Genomic DNA, 16,838 nt, shown 5'->3' on the forward strand with positions numbered 1-16,838 from the left:
AATGTCACATATAAAGCTCTGAATATCTTCTACTTAAGAGATCTGCACATCCTCTAACACAAGTCAAACACAGCCATCAGTTATGACTGATGGCTCGTCAGACTAAAACCTGGTTTTACTACACAAACAGGAAGTGGTGAGAATACAGAGTATCTAGCTGGCCGGCTTAATTTGATTGGATGGATCCCAAGTTGGGTAAATCTACCTTGGTGCAATCTCTGCCATGGCCTCTTGAATGAGGAAATTGAGAGCTAGACAGCACCTTCCTGCATGCTTTAAAATTACTTCCTTTCTCCAAAAGTCTGATTTAGTCTCTCTAGAAGCAACATAAGGCAGTGTAGCATTATTTCAGATAATATGCACACATTGTTTCCTGCTTTAGCAGGCACACAAGACCTTAGAGAAGATTCAGGCACACAAACTGTTTAATTAGGCTGGAGAACTGATAGACTAGGAATTGATTTATATATAGGTTAATTAATGGTCAGAAGGATCACTTAATAACTTTCACTAAACAAGGAAGTAAAGGTAGAGTAACCAGCATTTTCAACAACCTTTCACTGTTGACAAATGATCAAATTCTAAGCATCCTGTTCATTTTAAAGAGAATGTATTCAGTCCAGTTTATTCACTTGAACTGAATGGGGTGGGGAATGCTGCTTTCAAAAAGATCAGAAGAAAATGAGCAAATAATAATGAGCAGAGCATGAAAGGACTTGGACAACACAAACCAACAATTTTAGCCTTTGGAGTATTCTCTGTGGAGAAGGCAAGTCAGTAGTCAAGCTTACTTAGGCTGCAATTCTATACAAACGGGCCTGATAGTATATACTGGAACTTTGAAACATATAGGATTGCATTGTTTCCTACACTGAAGAATGGTTAGTACTACTATTAGAATGGGGCACAGATCAGATAGGGTTGAAAATCCAGATTCTTCACTTGAAAATTGCTGGCCAAGGGATATTTTAGTTACATTCTCTGTTAATGGTCTGACAGTTCAAAATACATAAAGGCAGAAATCTGGGTTCATCAATAATTTATTATCTTATTTCATCTTCTAGACAAAAAATAGTTAAAACCTGTTATTTGCTAGTAGGGATCTATACATTTCAGATCCATTTCAGACTTCTGAGACTGCATTCAAATTTTGGTTAAAGACAATAAGCACAAGATCTATATAATTTTATGAGGGCAATGTACAAGAATCCTGGTGAGAAGCAAGTTTTCCAACAAACAGCTTGAACCTTCTGGAAAGAAATGTAGGTAGTTGAGTTCTTTTAAAACATTATATCCTGCTCATTCTACAAGGCCTCAGGACATATTATACAGCTAGAGTGAAACAAGAAAGTCAACTCAACTATGAAAAAGACAGAATTCTTACATATCTGCAAAGGCTTGATGAATGTGGCATGCCTTTTGGCAACAGTGAAAGATCAACAGAGAGCACCAACTGCACCACCAAGGGAAGAGAGTTCCACTTCATAAGGGCCACCAAGAACAAGAAGTTTCTCTCATGGGTCAAGTCGCTTCTTTGACTTTGGGTGGAAGCAGCACTCACAAGATAGCTTTCCTAAAGATCTCTCAGTACAAGAAGGTAGTAGTTCAGATACTGTGGCCCCAGGACATTTATCAGCACCTCATTGTGCCCGGCAACCAATCCAGCTCGAGTTGATAGAGGCATAGAATGATCATAAAGCCTTGCCTCTATGAAAACCCTTAGTTACAATTCTAAACAAGTTTCCAAACTCTTCAAAATGTAGCCCATGCACAATACCTTGCACTTTCCTCTGGTCAGGGACCAGAGCATAGAAGTAAAAAAGTGGATTAATGTTAAATAGCCTTACTTTAGCTTGCAGATTTTGGTCAGCAAAAAATGTAAACTATTCTAGATAATACTTCAAACATGTGCAAAACAGAAATAAAACTAAAACATACATAAGAATGTTGATGGGCACTGTGGAAGGCTGAATGAGATAGAAAGAGGAAAGCATGTGGACAAAATTTGAAATGTGGTTAGAACTGAAAACTGCTGAAAGAGCAAAGTGACAAAAGCTAAGTGTATGGAAATCAGGTATTGCTGTAGTATAACCTAGATATAACTAAGATATAACCCATGGTGAGGTCTGCTTGAGACAAATTGGAACAGCAAGCTGCAAACCTGATCCCTCAAAGGTAGTATAACTTCCTCAAAAGATGAATACACTATTGTCGCACCACCAGACCTCATAAACAGGTGGGTTCAGACAATACTTGATTGCCTGAACCAGCCCCACATATTAATTGCCATGCAGTTAACGCAATTGTGGTGCAAACCCCTCCCCTAGTATCCTGGGGAATTAAAGGCTCTGCCTATAATTGCTTTGGGGGGAAGCTCATCATACCGAATTCTCCTATATGACGGAGAAGCATGTACAGCAAACAACTACATGTAGGGCCAGTTCATCCTATTTCAAGGGTAGCCTATTTCAAATAGCCAGTTCAAGCTATTTCAAGAAAATGAAAAAAGATATGTCAGCACAACTAACTACTGTTATCAGTCTCAGATCACAGAATTCACTAGTGACAACAGGTCTGCAGAACAGGGAGGAAATGACGATACAGAAAAGCATCAAAAATGTTCAACGGCCTGTGACTTCATCAATAACTTTATGATGTTTGAGTTGCTTGTTTACAGAGGAATTACACTACAATTTCAAGTCTGGGCATGTCAAATATTTGGTCCAAAGATCAAAACCAGTTGGCAATACAGCATCGACTCTTGAGAGCTTTCCACATATTATTTTAAATAAGCACTGGGAGTCTTTAGACTGAACAAAGATGACATCTACAAGAACAAATCACTCTATGGGATAAATCAACTATTTTCAAGAGACTGGTTTTAAATTTTTACTTCAGAACAGCACTGCTCAGAAGTAGGGGATAGTCTCTCTCTCTACACGAAACCATGTTTCTGGATCTCACTGCTAGGAGCCTACGGAACTTCCCAGCATGAATATCTAACTTAAGAAGTTAGACAGCATTCATCTCGACATCATATGGCAAGAAATTCCACAATTTATTAACTATGTTAAATACACTATCATGTATGCATTTTCTGGAATGCATACGTGATAATACATGCATGTATGCATATGATGATGATGCATGATGATACATGCATGTATGCATTTTCTGGATTTTTCTGGTGTCAAAAATTGCTTGGTATCTGCCCTAGCATGTTTGATTTACATTAGGTGAACAAAATTAAAATGTGCATGCTATATTTACACATATAAAAGTAAACTCTCAGAAGTTCTACCAAAGCAAAGAGTATTTGAACTGAAATATTTTATTAGGGAAAATGTGAAAAGTTTCATGCTTCACAGAAACAAATTCAAGCTTATTTTATTTCAAGTACTTGTAAACATGACATATGTATCTTCCTTACACTGTTTAAATTAGTTAGAAAAAAATTATGGTACTTAGAACTGCTAACAGACTTTTAGCCCAACCAAAGAACCAAACTCTAGATGTGATAGACAGTTTGGCACAATGAGAGGATGCGGGGACAAAGGAGCGAATAAGCAGCCCATCCTGGGGCATTCCGTGTATAAATGCTTTTATGCGAATGCCCGAAGTCTACGAGCAAAGGTGGGAGAACTGGAATGTCTGGTGACAAGGGAAAATATTGACATAGTGGGCATAACGGAAACCTGGTGGAATGCGGAGAATCAGTGGGATACCGCAATCCCGGGCTATAAACTCTACAGGAGGGACAGGCAGGGGCGTGTTGGAGGTGGGGTGGCCCTTTATGTTAAGGAAGGGATAGAATCCAGCAAAGTAGAGATTGAAGGTGGGTCCGACTCCACCGTAGAATCTCTGTGGGTTAAATTACCAGGCTTGAGCAGCGATGTAATACTGGGGGTGTGCTATCGTCCTCCAGACCAGAAATCTGATGGGGACCTTGAAATGAGGAAACAGATCAGGGAGGTGACAAGGAAGGACAGGGTTGTAATCATGGGGGACTTCAATTATCCTCATATTGACTGGGTCAATTTGTGTTCTGGTCACGATAAGGAAACTGGATTTCTTGATGTGCTAAATGACTGTGGCTTAGATCAGCTAGTCACGGAGCCCACCAGAGGACAGGTGACTCTGGATTTAATTTTGTGCGGTACGCAGGACCTGGTTAGAGATGTAAACGTTACTGAGCCATTGGGGAACAGTGATCATGCTGCGATCCGTTTTGACGTGCACGTTGGGGGAAGAATACCAGGCAAATCTCTAACAAAAACCCTTGACTTCCGACGGGCGGACTTCCCTCAAATGAGGAGGCTGGTTAGAAGGAGGTTGAAAGGGAGGGTAAAAAGAGTCCAGTCTCTCCAGAGTGCATGGAGGCTGCTTAAAACAACAGTAATAGAGGCCCAGCAGAGGTGTATACCGCAAAGAAAGAAGGGTTCCACTAAATCCAGGAGAGTGCCCGCATGGCTAACCAGCCAAGTTAGAGAGGCTGTGAAGGGCAAGGAAGCTTCCTTCCGTAAATGGAAGTCTTGCCCTAATGAAGAGAATAAAAAGGAACATAAACTGTGGCAAAAGAAATGTAAGAAGGTGATAGGGGAGGCCAAGCGAGACTATGAGGAACGCATGGCCAGCAACATTAAGGGGAATAATAAAAGCTTCTTCAAATATGTTAGAAGCAGGAAACCCGCCAGAGAAGCGGTTGGCCCTCTGGATGGTGAGGGAGGGAAAGGGGAGATAAAAGGAGACTTAGAGATGGCAGAGAAATTAAATGAGTTCTTTGCATCTGTCTTCACGGCAGAAGACCTCGGGCAGATACCGCTGCCCGAACGGCCCCTCCTAACCGAGGAGTTAAGTCAGATAGAGGTTAAAAGAGAAGATGTTTCAGACCTCATTGATAAATTAAAGATCAATAAGTCACCGGGCCCTGATGGCATACACCCAAGGGTTATTAAGGAATTGAAGAATGAAGTTGCAGATCTCTTGACTAAGGTATGCAACTTGTCCCTCAAAACGGCCACGGTGCCAGAAGATTGGAGGATAGCAAATGTCACGCCTATTTTTAAAAAGGGAAAGAGGGGGGACCCGGGAAACTATAGGCCGGTCAGCCTAACATCCATACCGGGTAAGATGGTGGAATGCCTCATCAAAGATAGGATCTCAAAACACATAGATGAACAGGCCTTGCTGAGGGAGAGTCAGCATGGCTTCTGTAAGGGTAAGTCTTGCCTCACAAACCTTATAGAATTCTTTGAAAAGGTCAACAGGCATGTGGATGCGGGAGAACCTGTGGACATTATATATCTGGACTTTCAGAAGGCGTTTGACACGGTCCCTCACCAAAGGCTACTGAAAAAACTCCACAGTCAGGGAATTAGAGGACAGGTCCTCTCGTGGATTGAGAACTGGTTGGAGGCCAGGAAGCAGAGAGTGAGTGTCAATGGGCAATTTTCACAGTGGAGAGAGGTGAAAAGCGGTGTGCCCCAAGGATCTGTCCTGGGACCGGTGCTTTTCAACCTCTTCATAAATGACCTGGAGACAGGGTTGAGCAGTGAAGTGGCTAAGTTTGCAGATGACACCAAACTTTTCCGAGTGGTAAAGATCAGAAGTGATTGTGAGGAGCTCCAGAAGGATCTCTCCAGACTGGCAGAATGGGCAGCAAAATGGCAGATGCGCTTCAATGTCAGTAACTGTAAAGTCATGCACATTGGGGCAAAAAATCAAAACTTTAGATATAGGCTGATGGGTTCTGAGCTGTCTGTGACAGATCAGGAGAGAGATCTTGGGGTGGTGGTGGACAGGTCGATGAAAGTGTCGACCCAATGTGCGGCGGCAGTGAAGAAGGCCAATTCTATGCTTGGGATCATTAGGAAGGGTATTGAGAACAAAACGGTTAGTATTATAATGCCGTTGTACAAATCTATGGTAAGGCCACACCTGGAGTATTGTGTCCAGTTCTGGTCGCCGCATCTCAAAAAAGACATAGTGGAAATGGAAAAGGTGCAAAAGAGAGCGACTAAGATGATTACGGGGCTGGGGCACCTTCCTTATGAGGAAAGGCTACGGCGTTTGGGCCTCTTCAGCCTAGAAAAGAGACGCTTGAGGGGGGACATGATTGAGACATACAAAATTATGCAGGGGATGGACAGAGTGGATAGGGAGATGCTCTTTACACTCTCACATAATACCAGAACCAGGGGACATCCACTAAAATTGAGTGTTGGGCGGGTTAGGACAGACAAAAGAAAATATTTCTTTACTCAGCGCGTGGTCGGTCTGTGGAACTCCTTGCCACAGGATGTGGTGCTGGCGTCTAGCCTAGACGCCTTTAAAAGGGGATTGGACGAGTTTCTGGAGGAAAAATCCATTATGGGGTACAAGCCATGATGTGTATGCGCAACCTCCTGATTTTAGGAATGGGTTAAGTCAGAATGCCAGATGTAGGGGAGAGCACCAGGATGAGGTCTCTTGTTATCTGGTGTGCTCCCTGGGGCATTTGGTGGGCCGCTGTGAGATACAGGAAGCTGGACTAGATGGGCCTATGGCCTGATCCAGTGCGGCTGTTCTTATGTTCTTATGTAGATATACAGAGTGACATCCAGAGTAGCATTTCCATTGTCAGAACATTCCTCAACAAAAGAACCCTTTCGTGTGGGCAAGCACTACTTCCACAAGTGGGATGTTCCTTCCATTCATGGAGAACATTCCCAGTGACAGAACCACTAGTCAGGATGCCACTCAGACCTTTCCTACATAGAGAAGTTCCTATACTTACAAATGTTCAAGACAGAAATGCAGCTGTTCAGGGCTTTTGTCACTGGAAGTATTATGAGATAAGAGCTGGCTGACCAGGCGGGAAGATTGATACAGAAAGCATAAGTGGATCCGGAATGGAGCCAATGGAGTAATAAACCTTTTTTCATATTTCACAACATGCTTGATACCAATATTGATGCCAGACTCAAGAACAAAATGACTTAACAGACCCCTGAAACCAAATAAGTAGAGGAGCTTCTGTATAAAATCCTAGCGTATTCCACATGGAGGAGAGGCCAAATAGTATCCAGTGTCCTTTCCCCCAAACTTCTATGCCAGTATTTCTCAAACTATGGGTTGGTTCCCACTAGGTGGGACATGAGCTGGTTTCAGGTGTGTCCCCATTCATTTCAATATTTTATTTTTAATATATTAGACTTTATGCTACCATGGTATGTGACTGCATTTGGGGAAATGTTACGGTCTTGTACTTTGAACAGACTACTATGTATATTCTTTTAACTGATAGTAAATGGGACTTACTCCTGGGTAAGTGCGAGTAGGACTGCAGCCTAGGATTGTTAAAAATTTCCTGTTTGATGACGTCACTTCCAGTCATGACATCACTTCCGGTGGGTTCTGACAGATTCTCATTCTAAAAAGTGGGTCCCGGTGCTAAATGTATGAGAACCACTGTTCTATGCAATCAGTGGAATGTGAAAACAGATTCCATGGGCCATTAGCCCATGTTTACCTTCTGCTGAACATGCAGGCAGAAGCTCCCAGGTCAGCAGACATGCTCCCGATAGACTACTGACTGAGTGAATGGACAGAAGGTGGTCTCTAAACCACCTAAAAAAAGAATTTGTAAAGCTGCAAGATCTGACTGGTACTGCACAGTACTCATTATGTCAATTATTAGTTATGAGATCAGTACACTTTTAGAAGTGGAAGCTTTCTACAGAAACAGAAGTGGAAGGCTTTCTACAGAATTCTTCTTCCTTACCACGTCGATCGCTTGTGATTGTATAGAAAAAGTCACAGAACAAACTCCTACACTTTTTTGTCAAGTTCATATCTGTGTGGTGAGGCAATATCACAACTGCTAATCATATTCTCCATTAGGAAGTATCGTATATGGTATGAAGATTGGGAATAGGGAGCAAAATTAAAGCATACTGGCCATGATACAAAATGGAAAAATTAGCCAGTAGGACAAGTCTTCTTGTTGACAACTGCACCTACTGAACACCTTGAACTTCAAAAGTTTACAACACAGTTTTAAAGAAGTTTTTGAAGGACAGTACAAATGCTGTAAAGACAGGATCTGTCCTTCCTGTTCTTTCCCCCAACCTCCATTCCCCTTTTATCACACTGCACGCCACACTTGCAGTCTGCTTTTCAAACCCCAGGGAAGCTTAAAAAGCAGTTTTGAGGTTTGGGCAGGAGGTCTGGTCTAGAGGGTAGAGCCTCCGTCTGCCTGAAGATAACATCCACAAGGTCGCCAGTTCGAGGCCACCAGCACCGTGCGACCTTGAAGCAGCTGACAAGCTGAAGCCGAGCTATTTCCATCTGCTCTGAGCATGGGAGGATGGAGGCCAGAATGTGAAGCCAGATCGGAATGAAACACCTTGAATGTAGTGGTTCTTGAAAGAAAGAACCTTCTTTCAATTGTAAAAATCCCTGTTTAATAAGGGATTTAAATAAAAGCCTGCCTATATAAACCGCCTTGAATAAAGACCAAGAAAGGCGGTATATAAATACCTGTTATTTTTATTATTATTATTAGAGTATGGGTGCCAAGATGGAAACTCAAGAGAATATGTTCTGGTCCTCTTTCTGCTGTGGCACAAAGTTAATGTTTACAAGATCAGTGGTCCATACTAGCAAAACCCAGTTACTGTATGCATAATTAGGATCAACATTCCACTTACTTTTCACTTATGCAGATTAACATTAGCTCAGGGATAATCAACAAATTCTGGGTGCTAGGTTGCCATGGAGACAAAAATATCATCTCTCAGTGCCTGAGAATGGCTGCAAGTATTGGACAGCCAATACTGCAAAGCTCAGTAGTCCATGCCTTAGCTGCAAGTGCAGTTGGACCTCTTCAACATTAGTGTAGGGAGGCCTAAAAGCTGAAAAATTCATCATGTACCTCAATACTAATTTGTTGCACCCTGTTTATGTATTTTGTAGTTCAATTAATGCTGCTTATGAATAAGTTTTACACTGGCTCCAATACAGAGTTTATACAAATCCATTCTCTCAACTGAGTGAATTGACCATTCATTTCTTGCCCTTTACACTGAGATTATCCAAGTTTCTCAAATACTCTGTGAAAGTCAATGAACACTCTCTCGACAGGTGTTGACATCCATAAAGAATTCTGAATAAGGAAGAAACAGTTCCCTTTGCAGAAACCATAGTGCCTCATTCTCAAAATGGCATATTCATTTATTTAACAGCATTTTAAAATTCAATTTTTCTAATCAAATTAGACAAGCAAGACCACAGCTTTCTAAATATAGATTTTTTAAAAAGACTGATCAATATTTTGCTATATTCCTACTGCCTAGAAAGAATCACAGAATCTTAGAGTTGGAAGGAACCTGGCTTTAAGAGCAAAGCCCTGCACTTGCATATTTGAATTCTGGAACTCAGGTGAATATAATCCAATTTGATGACATTGTTTCATTTGAGTGGTCCTCAATCTTGCCTACATAACTATGTGGTGCAGTTAAAGTAAAAAAAGTGGTTTTGGCACAAGCAACACCACAGTCAGCAGGGCAAACAGACATTAGGAATCAATGTAGCTTCTCAACAATTCAAGAATCTTCCAGGAATATTCCCTTAACACTTCACACTCAATGGGCCCACCATCACCCTGCTTCCACCACCATTAAAAGTGTGTCAATTTGTCTGTTTCTTCATTCATTGCTCTCCTGTACACTGACATTTGCCAAATTCTCTGCACTTGTTAAAGATTTTGCAAGATTTCCAGTTTCTCAAAGCATTATTTGCTTTGCATGGCCTCTGAATTTGTTATTTAGCTATGTTGGTATCTTTGTAACATACGTTTAACATGACTGTACATAATATTTTTAATAACTAAAGTCAAAGCTGCCTGAAGGAATCTTATTCTAACAAATATCACCTACTAAACAAAAGCTCCATTTTTAAGATTACTAAAATTCCAATCCAAGAATACATGTAAATTTACCACTATTTAAAGTAAAGGAACAGATAGTAGCAGTAGTTAGGTAGTTTATAGAACTGTAGAAATTTCACTGTGTAGAAAAATTGCACAATAATTACATATGATTAGCCCACTGTTGACCAGTGAAAGAGTCAGTAAATATGCCCTTCTAAGAGTACGTAACTGTAGAAAGAATCCTAGGTACTACCATTTGAAACATGAATGAAAGGAATCTAGTTAGCACTCTTAAAGTGTAGTATCAACAAACCTTATCAAATCCAAAGGAAAAATGTTTCAGGAAGAAGTCAACTAATGCAAAAGATATTCACATTCCCTATGACCCTTGCTGAAATGCACCAGATTGCCAGCAGATTTAAACAGATTTTGCATTACAACTACTTAGTTTCCAAACTCAGGAATTCTTACCTTGGTATCGTAACACATTTTGTATTGCAGTTTTGAGTGGTGATTGCTTTTTCAAGCTCATCCAGTTGTCCCGTCTTCTTCAACTTCTTGACCAAACTTTTCACTGCTTTCTCACACCATTTTTCTTCCTGACCGTTCTGCTCACCGCCACCAGCACCACCTGAACCACTGGCTGACTTCTTCCACCCCAAGAGTCTCTTCACAACAGGTGGGGTAAATGGCAAGATTGACGACATGGCCCAGGTGTAGTTCAACTTCTGCTTATACTTTTCCCAGTACAACCTAGAAGAAAAGGAAATCAGTAGAAGGCTCAAGTTGAGGTCACATCTCAATTTTTCCACGCAATTAGACAAAATTGGAGTTTCCACAGATCAGAAGACCAAAAGCCATGAAATGCATGTGATCTACATAATAGCAGAAGGTTATTAGAATTGCCAGTTCTAGAAAACCACGGTTCTCTTTTCCCATTTACAACAAATCTCACTTTCCCAAACAGACTTTCCCTGGCCTTAGAATGCCCTACACTGCATTTCCCAAGGGAAACTGGAAGTGGTATTTTTTTCGCCTCCACAAGCCATTCTGAAGCTTGCAGAGACAGTGGGCAAATGTGCTCTTACTCTGCAGGCTTCAGAAAGCCCTACGGAGGTGACTGGATCTCAGCTCTGGTCCCCTTCACTGGGCATAAGGGGTCAAAGATCACAGATTCGCTTATCCATACTTTTCAGTATCCACGGGGGAGGTTCGAGAACAGATCCGCCGCAGATACCAAGGCCCCACCTCTACTTCCTCATATGGTACAAAGTAATTCTGCAAAATACATTGACACAAAATGTGCTGAGAGGCACTACCTTGAATGGTTTTAAAAAGAGAAGGGGAAAATCCATGTAGGACAGTCTATCAATCCTTTCATATCAATGGCTCTTTGCTACCTCCAAATTCAGTGGCAGTCTCCAGAATCAATGGTGGGACAGCAGTGAGCCTCTCTCTTACTTGTGGGATTCCCAGAGGTGAGCCAGTGTGGGAAACAAGATGTTGGACTACATTAATCTTTGGCCTGATCCAACAGGACTTTGCTTTTCAACGCAGCTGGCGTCCCTATTCTACATTTGTTCTATCTTTATTATGAATCAAGTCTGTAACCACAATGTCGCATAAAGAATCCAAATCATACACCATGTACTTTCATTCCAGAACCAGCATCATCAGCTCAGTTATTTGACCTTCCTAATATTTGTCACAACTTGAAGCTCTGCTTAAAGAGCCATAATCAGCTCCCCACCTATGCAAGGTCAGTTACAGAAGGCTGTTTCATAAAATCAGGAGCACTCCTCTTAATGCTTCTGTTATGGTAAAAAAACGGGTGATGGTGGAAGGAGACAGAAAAAGGAAAGATAAATGTGAAGAGCCTCAAGTTTTCTTCCTCTGCACAAAAGGAGGTTACAGGAAGAAAAAAAGTACTAGTCTATAAGGAGCAACCCACCCCAATTCAGTTCATCAACCAATTACTGCAGTTAAGTTCCATCTGGTTATGCAACTGGCTGTGAGTGGGGGAAGGTCCCCAAGACCTACAAAGCCAGAGCCCCAGCTTTGCTCTAACCATACCTAGTCAAACAGAAGGAGTAAATGTGCCCACAACAAGCATGGTCACACACAAAACACATCTTAAGAACAGTTAAAATTAAAATTTCTGCAGTTAAAATTCCAAAACAATATCAAATGTTGAATGTCACACTCCACGCACTAGACCTGAGAGTCAAGAAACTCTGCATTATGCAGTGTTAACCATGATTCCTTGAGACAAAGGTTAGTTTATACCAGTGATTCCCAAATGTTTCAGCACCAGAACCCACTTTAAAGTGGCAATATCACAATCCACTAGACAAAAAGATTAATACAGTAATGTTTTATTTTATATAGTAATAATAATTTGGGTCCTTTTCTCCCGAGGCTGCCCGAGACCATTCATACAGTATGTACAGTATGTGAAAATATTTGCTTGACTCTCCCCCTAGAGATGGAGTTCAAGAACTATTCCCCCCAAACCTTTGCAGTCATTCCAGGGTACCTAGAAGGTTGAACTGGAGAGTGAGAGGCGCAGTTAGGTACTTTCAGGCCAGACAAAAGGCTAAAACTGGGTTCATTCATGGTTTATGGTATGCTGATTACTAGAGAAAAATTGGAAAATGTGACATTTTGGCGGCATAAATATTACCTCCTACCACAGGTTAGCATTCCTGCTGTTTTTCTTCTGCAAACCTAGCAAGGGTGCTTGCACAGTATTTTTTTTTTAAAGTTTCAAAAACTTTTCACAACTCACAATAATAGGCTCATGACCCAGTGGTGGGTTCTGATCCTCAGTTTGGGAAGCACTGGTCTATACAGTAAAGCAGCATTTCTCAAACTGCGGGTTAGGAACCACTAGGTGGATTGTGAGCCAATTTCAGGTGGATCGCCAATCATTTCAATGCGTATTATTTTAATATATTAGATCTGATCACGCTACCATGGTATGTGACTGCATTTGCTTTTAGCAATGATAGTCAATGGGGCTTCCTCCCGGGCAAGTGTGAACAGGATTGCAGCCTTTGGGAAGTTTTTTTTTTTTTAGCAATTACTTGGGAAGATTAAGAGGGTTCTTTTTAATTTTAAATAAATTTTTATATTGTAAACTTTTAATTTACTTAGTTGATTGATTTGATCTTATGAGGGTGCTAAAAATTTTCCTGCTTGATGATGCCACTTCCGGCAGATCCCAACAGATTGTCACTCTAAATAGTGGGTTCCTGTGCTTAAAAGTTTGAGAACCACTGCAGTACAGCAAATACAGTTAAACACACTTCAACAGCCATCTCACTCTTCCAGAGCGCAGTGAGGAACCTGCCCTCAAAATGTACAGACAAAGGTATAAATAGGAAGTAGCATGACAACTACTTTCAGTATTTGCTTTCAAATAATTCCAGTTGCCTTTGCAACAGTAGTCCCAATTTATTCAAAACAACTCAGCTACAAATTAAGCAATTGGACACTTAGCTTCTTGAACTTCCATGAAGAAAAACTTGCCACCAACTGCCTCTGTATGCAAGAGGAAGATTGGCTCCAGAAACTCCAGCACCAGCACTTCCTATTTAAGATACACTGCATACACACTCCCAGAGAGCCACCAACTGCCTTTGCGGGGAAGAGAAGGAACTACATTTTAAGTCAAATGTAAACCGCCTTAAAGATCTCTTAGGAGTTGGAAATGCCATACAAATGCCTTGATAAATTTTTAATGACACAGTAAATTTTTACCAAGTGTAGATAAACCAAAATAAATGAGTGTCAATCATTGCTACATACTTAGCCATTTGAATTTTAGATACCACTGTTTCTTGTAGTATATCACAGCTCAAATACCAAACCGATTCATTGAAACAACTAACCCTAACTGTTTAACAGATCAACAATTACAAATATTCTGACAAAGTAAGCTGTGGCATTGTCTTACTGCTTTACAAACAGAAGTAAATAAATTCAATTTGGAAAGCAGAATTTACAGTTCACTTAGTAAGTCAGGCTCCTAAAAAGATGTTTTCATTTACAAGAGTTTATATGTATGGTCCATTAAGGCACTGCAATGTTTATACCACACCCCAAAATAAAGAAAAGTTTACTTTATGTCCTATATCAGGAAGCACTGCTTAACTTTGTTGGTCTCATAATCATAAATCCATGATTCTATCTTCCTAATGGGAAGATAATATAAATAAATAAAATGGGAATAAATAAATAGTTAAAATGGGAAGCCTAATAATATTTGGCATATGTATAGTGTTTAAAGCACTTCATATGTATTATCTTGATGTAGTTTTTAACAGAGCCAAGTAGCATTATTATCTACATACAGTAGATGGGGAGCTGAGAAGTAAGTTTGTGGTAGAGGCAATATTCAAACAGGGGAAGTCCCTATTTAAAACTCAAGTCGCTTAGCTATTATGCAATACATATTTCTATGTTATATTCATTGAGAGAGGACTGTATTCACTCTGAAACATTATGCTATAAGACTCATTTTTTACTTTTTCAATAATTATGTATTTTAAGAACATAAGAAGAGCCGGGCTGGGTCAGGTCAAGGTTCCATCTAGTCCAGCTTCCTGAATCTCACAGTGGCCCACAAGATGCCTCAGGGAACACTTAACACAATAGGATACCTGTATCCTGTTGCCACACCCTTGCAGCATCTGGCATTCAGAGATAAGCTACCTCTGAAACCCAGAGGTTGCATGTAGTCATCATGGCTTTTAGCCTGTGATGAACTTTTCCTTTATACATAAGTTCAATCCTCTTTTAAAAACATCTAAGCCAGTTGCCATTGCAACATCCTGGGACAAGGGGTTCCACAGATTAGAGGCTGGGTAAAGAGATATTTCCTTTTGTCTGTTCTAACTATCCCATCAGTCAATTGTAGAGGATGCCCTCTGGTTCTGGTGTTGTGCAAGGCAGAAAAGAACTTTCCATTATTATTATTATTATTATTATTATTATTATTATTATTATTATTAACAACAGTATTTGTATACTGCTTTTCAACTAAAAGTTCACATAGCGGTTTACAGGAAAAAATCAAATAACTAATGGCTCTATCCAATTCATGCATAATTTTGTATGTCTCAATTATGACCTGTTCTCCCCATCCCCCAGTACATTCTTTCTAGACTGAAAAGCCCCAAACACTACAGCCTTTCCTTGTCAAGGAAGTGCCCCAGCCCACTAATCATTTTGGTTACTCTCTTCTGCACCTTTTAAGATTAACTACATGACCTCTACTAACAAGAACATAACCCAGCAGTAATTATACTAGAATATCACTCTTGCCTTCACTTTTCCACAAGGAATTATTTGTTTCCATATTTAATTCCTTGTCCCAATGGCCATTAACTCATCTCCAAAGGGGTGACTTTTTAATGTAGATTTACCTCACTACTTAGATTCTACTCACTCTTTCTAAAGAGTGCCTAACTCTTGCGAACAACTAAATACTGTAAATAATTACTACCAGAAAAGCATTCACAGGTAGTGCCATGCTTCATCTTCCTTCCACACTGCTTGCCTATCCTGCTATCTTGGTTCGAGGATAGGCAAGACGAGTGAGGAAGTAAACTTAGTCACAAACCTCAAGAGTTCACTTTGCTTGCAAATAGAGTTAATACCTTCTAATTTGTCACAACATGTTTACCCTGCTCTCCCATTATAAATCATGTTCAAGGTAGCTTACAAATGTATCACAAAAAGATCAAAACAATTCCTGCAATAAAGACAAAAGTAGTAAAAACAAGCATCATAAAAATTCAGCATAGACAGACTAAAAAATGACATCACAGGCTCCAACTAAAGATGCCTACTAGGGCAAGGTACCCTAAAGAAATCATTTAGAAGTTGGCAAAGATAGGGCAAGATGAAGATCTCTTTTGAAAGACTAGTAAAGCACCATAACTGAGAAGTAACCCAAGTTCAAAATTTATCAATCCAGGCCTGAGGAGCAATGTAATACTGGGGGCATACTATCATCCTCTAGACCAGCAACTGGAAGGAGACTTGAAAATAGGAAACAGATCAGGGAGGTGACAAGGAGGGACAGGGTTGTAATCATGGGAGACTTCAATTATCCTCATATTGACTGGGTCAATTTATGTTCTGGTCACAAAAAGGAGACCGAATTCCTTGACATGCTAAATGACTGTGCCTTAGAGCAGCTAGTCATGGAGCCCACCAGAGGACAGGTGACTCTGGATTTAATATTGTGCTCAGGACCTGGTTAGAGATATCAATGTTACGGAGCCGTTGGGGAACAGTGATCATGCTGTGATCCGTTTCGACATGCACGTTGGGGGAAGAATACTGGGCAAATCTCACAAAAACCCTTGACTTCCGATGGGCGGACTTCCCTCAAATGAGGATGCTGGTTGGAAGGAGGTTGAAAGGGAGGGGAAAAAAGAGTCCAATCTCTCCAGAGTGCATGGAGGCTGCTTAAAACAACAGTAATAGAAGCCCAGCAGAGGTGTATACCACAAAGGAAGAAGGGCTCCAGGAGGGTGCCCGCATGGTTAACCAGCCAAGTTAGAGAGGCTGTAAAGGGCAAGGCAGCTTCCTTCCATAAATGGAAGTCTTGCCCTAATGAGGAAAATAAAAAGGAACATAAACTGTGGCAAAAGAAATGTAAGAAGGTGATAAGGGAGGCCGAGAGAGACTATGAGGAACGCATGGCCAGCAACATTAAGGGGAATAATAAAAGCTTCCTCAAATATGTTAGAAGCAGGAAACCTGCCAGAAAAGTGGTTGGCCCTCTGGATGGTGAGGGAGGGAAAGGGGAGATAAAAGGAGACTTAGAGATGGCAGAAAAATTAAATGAGTTCTTTGCATCTGTCTTCATGGCAGAAGACCTCGGGCAGATACAGCTGCCCGAACAGACCCTTCT

The 16,838-nt window shown here is 40.8% G+C and overlaps 1 protein-coding gene across 5 annotated transcripts in view; it reads right to left on the minus strand.

The window, feature by feature from the left end:
- Positions 1-16,838, minus strand: part of SMAD2 (SMAD family member 2) — a 53,936-nt gene that overhangs the window by 26,698 nt on the left and 10,400 nt on the right. For all 5 annotated transcript variants that reach the window (XM_066613952.1, XM_066613948.1, XM_066613950.1 and 2 more), the window contains exon 2: positions 10,382-10,663. In XM_066613952.1, the coding sequence (XP_066470049.1) occupies positions 10,382-10,663 (282 nt within the window). The remainder of the gene's footprint in view (positions 1-10,381; positions 10,664-16,838) is intronic.

Source organism: Tiliqua scincoides, chromosome 2 (genome assembly GCF_035046505.1).
Source record: "Tiliqua scincoides isolate rTilSci1 chromosome 2, rTilSci1.hap2, whole genome shotgun sequence".
NCBI lineage: Eukaryota > Metazoa > Chordata > Lepidosauria > Squamata > Scincidae > Tiliqua > Tiliqua scincoides.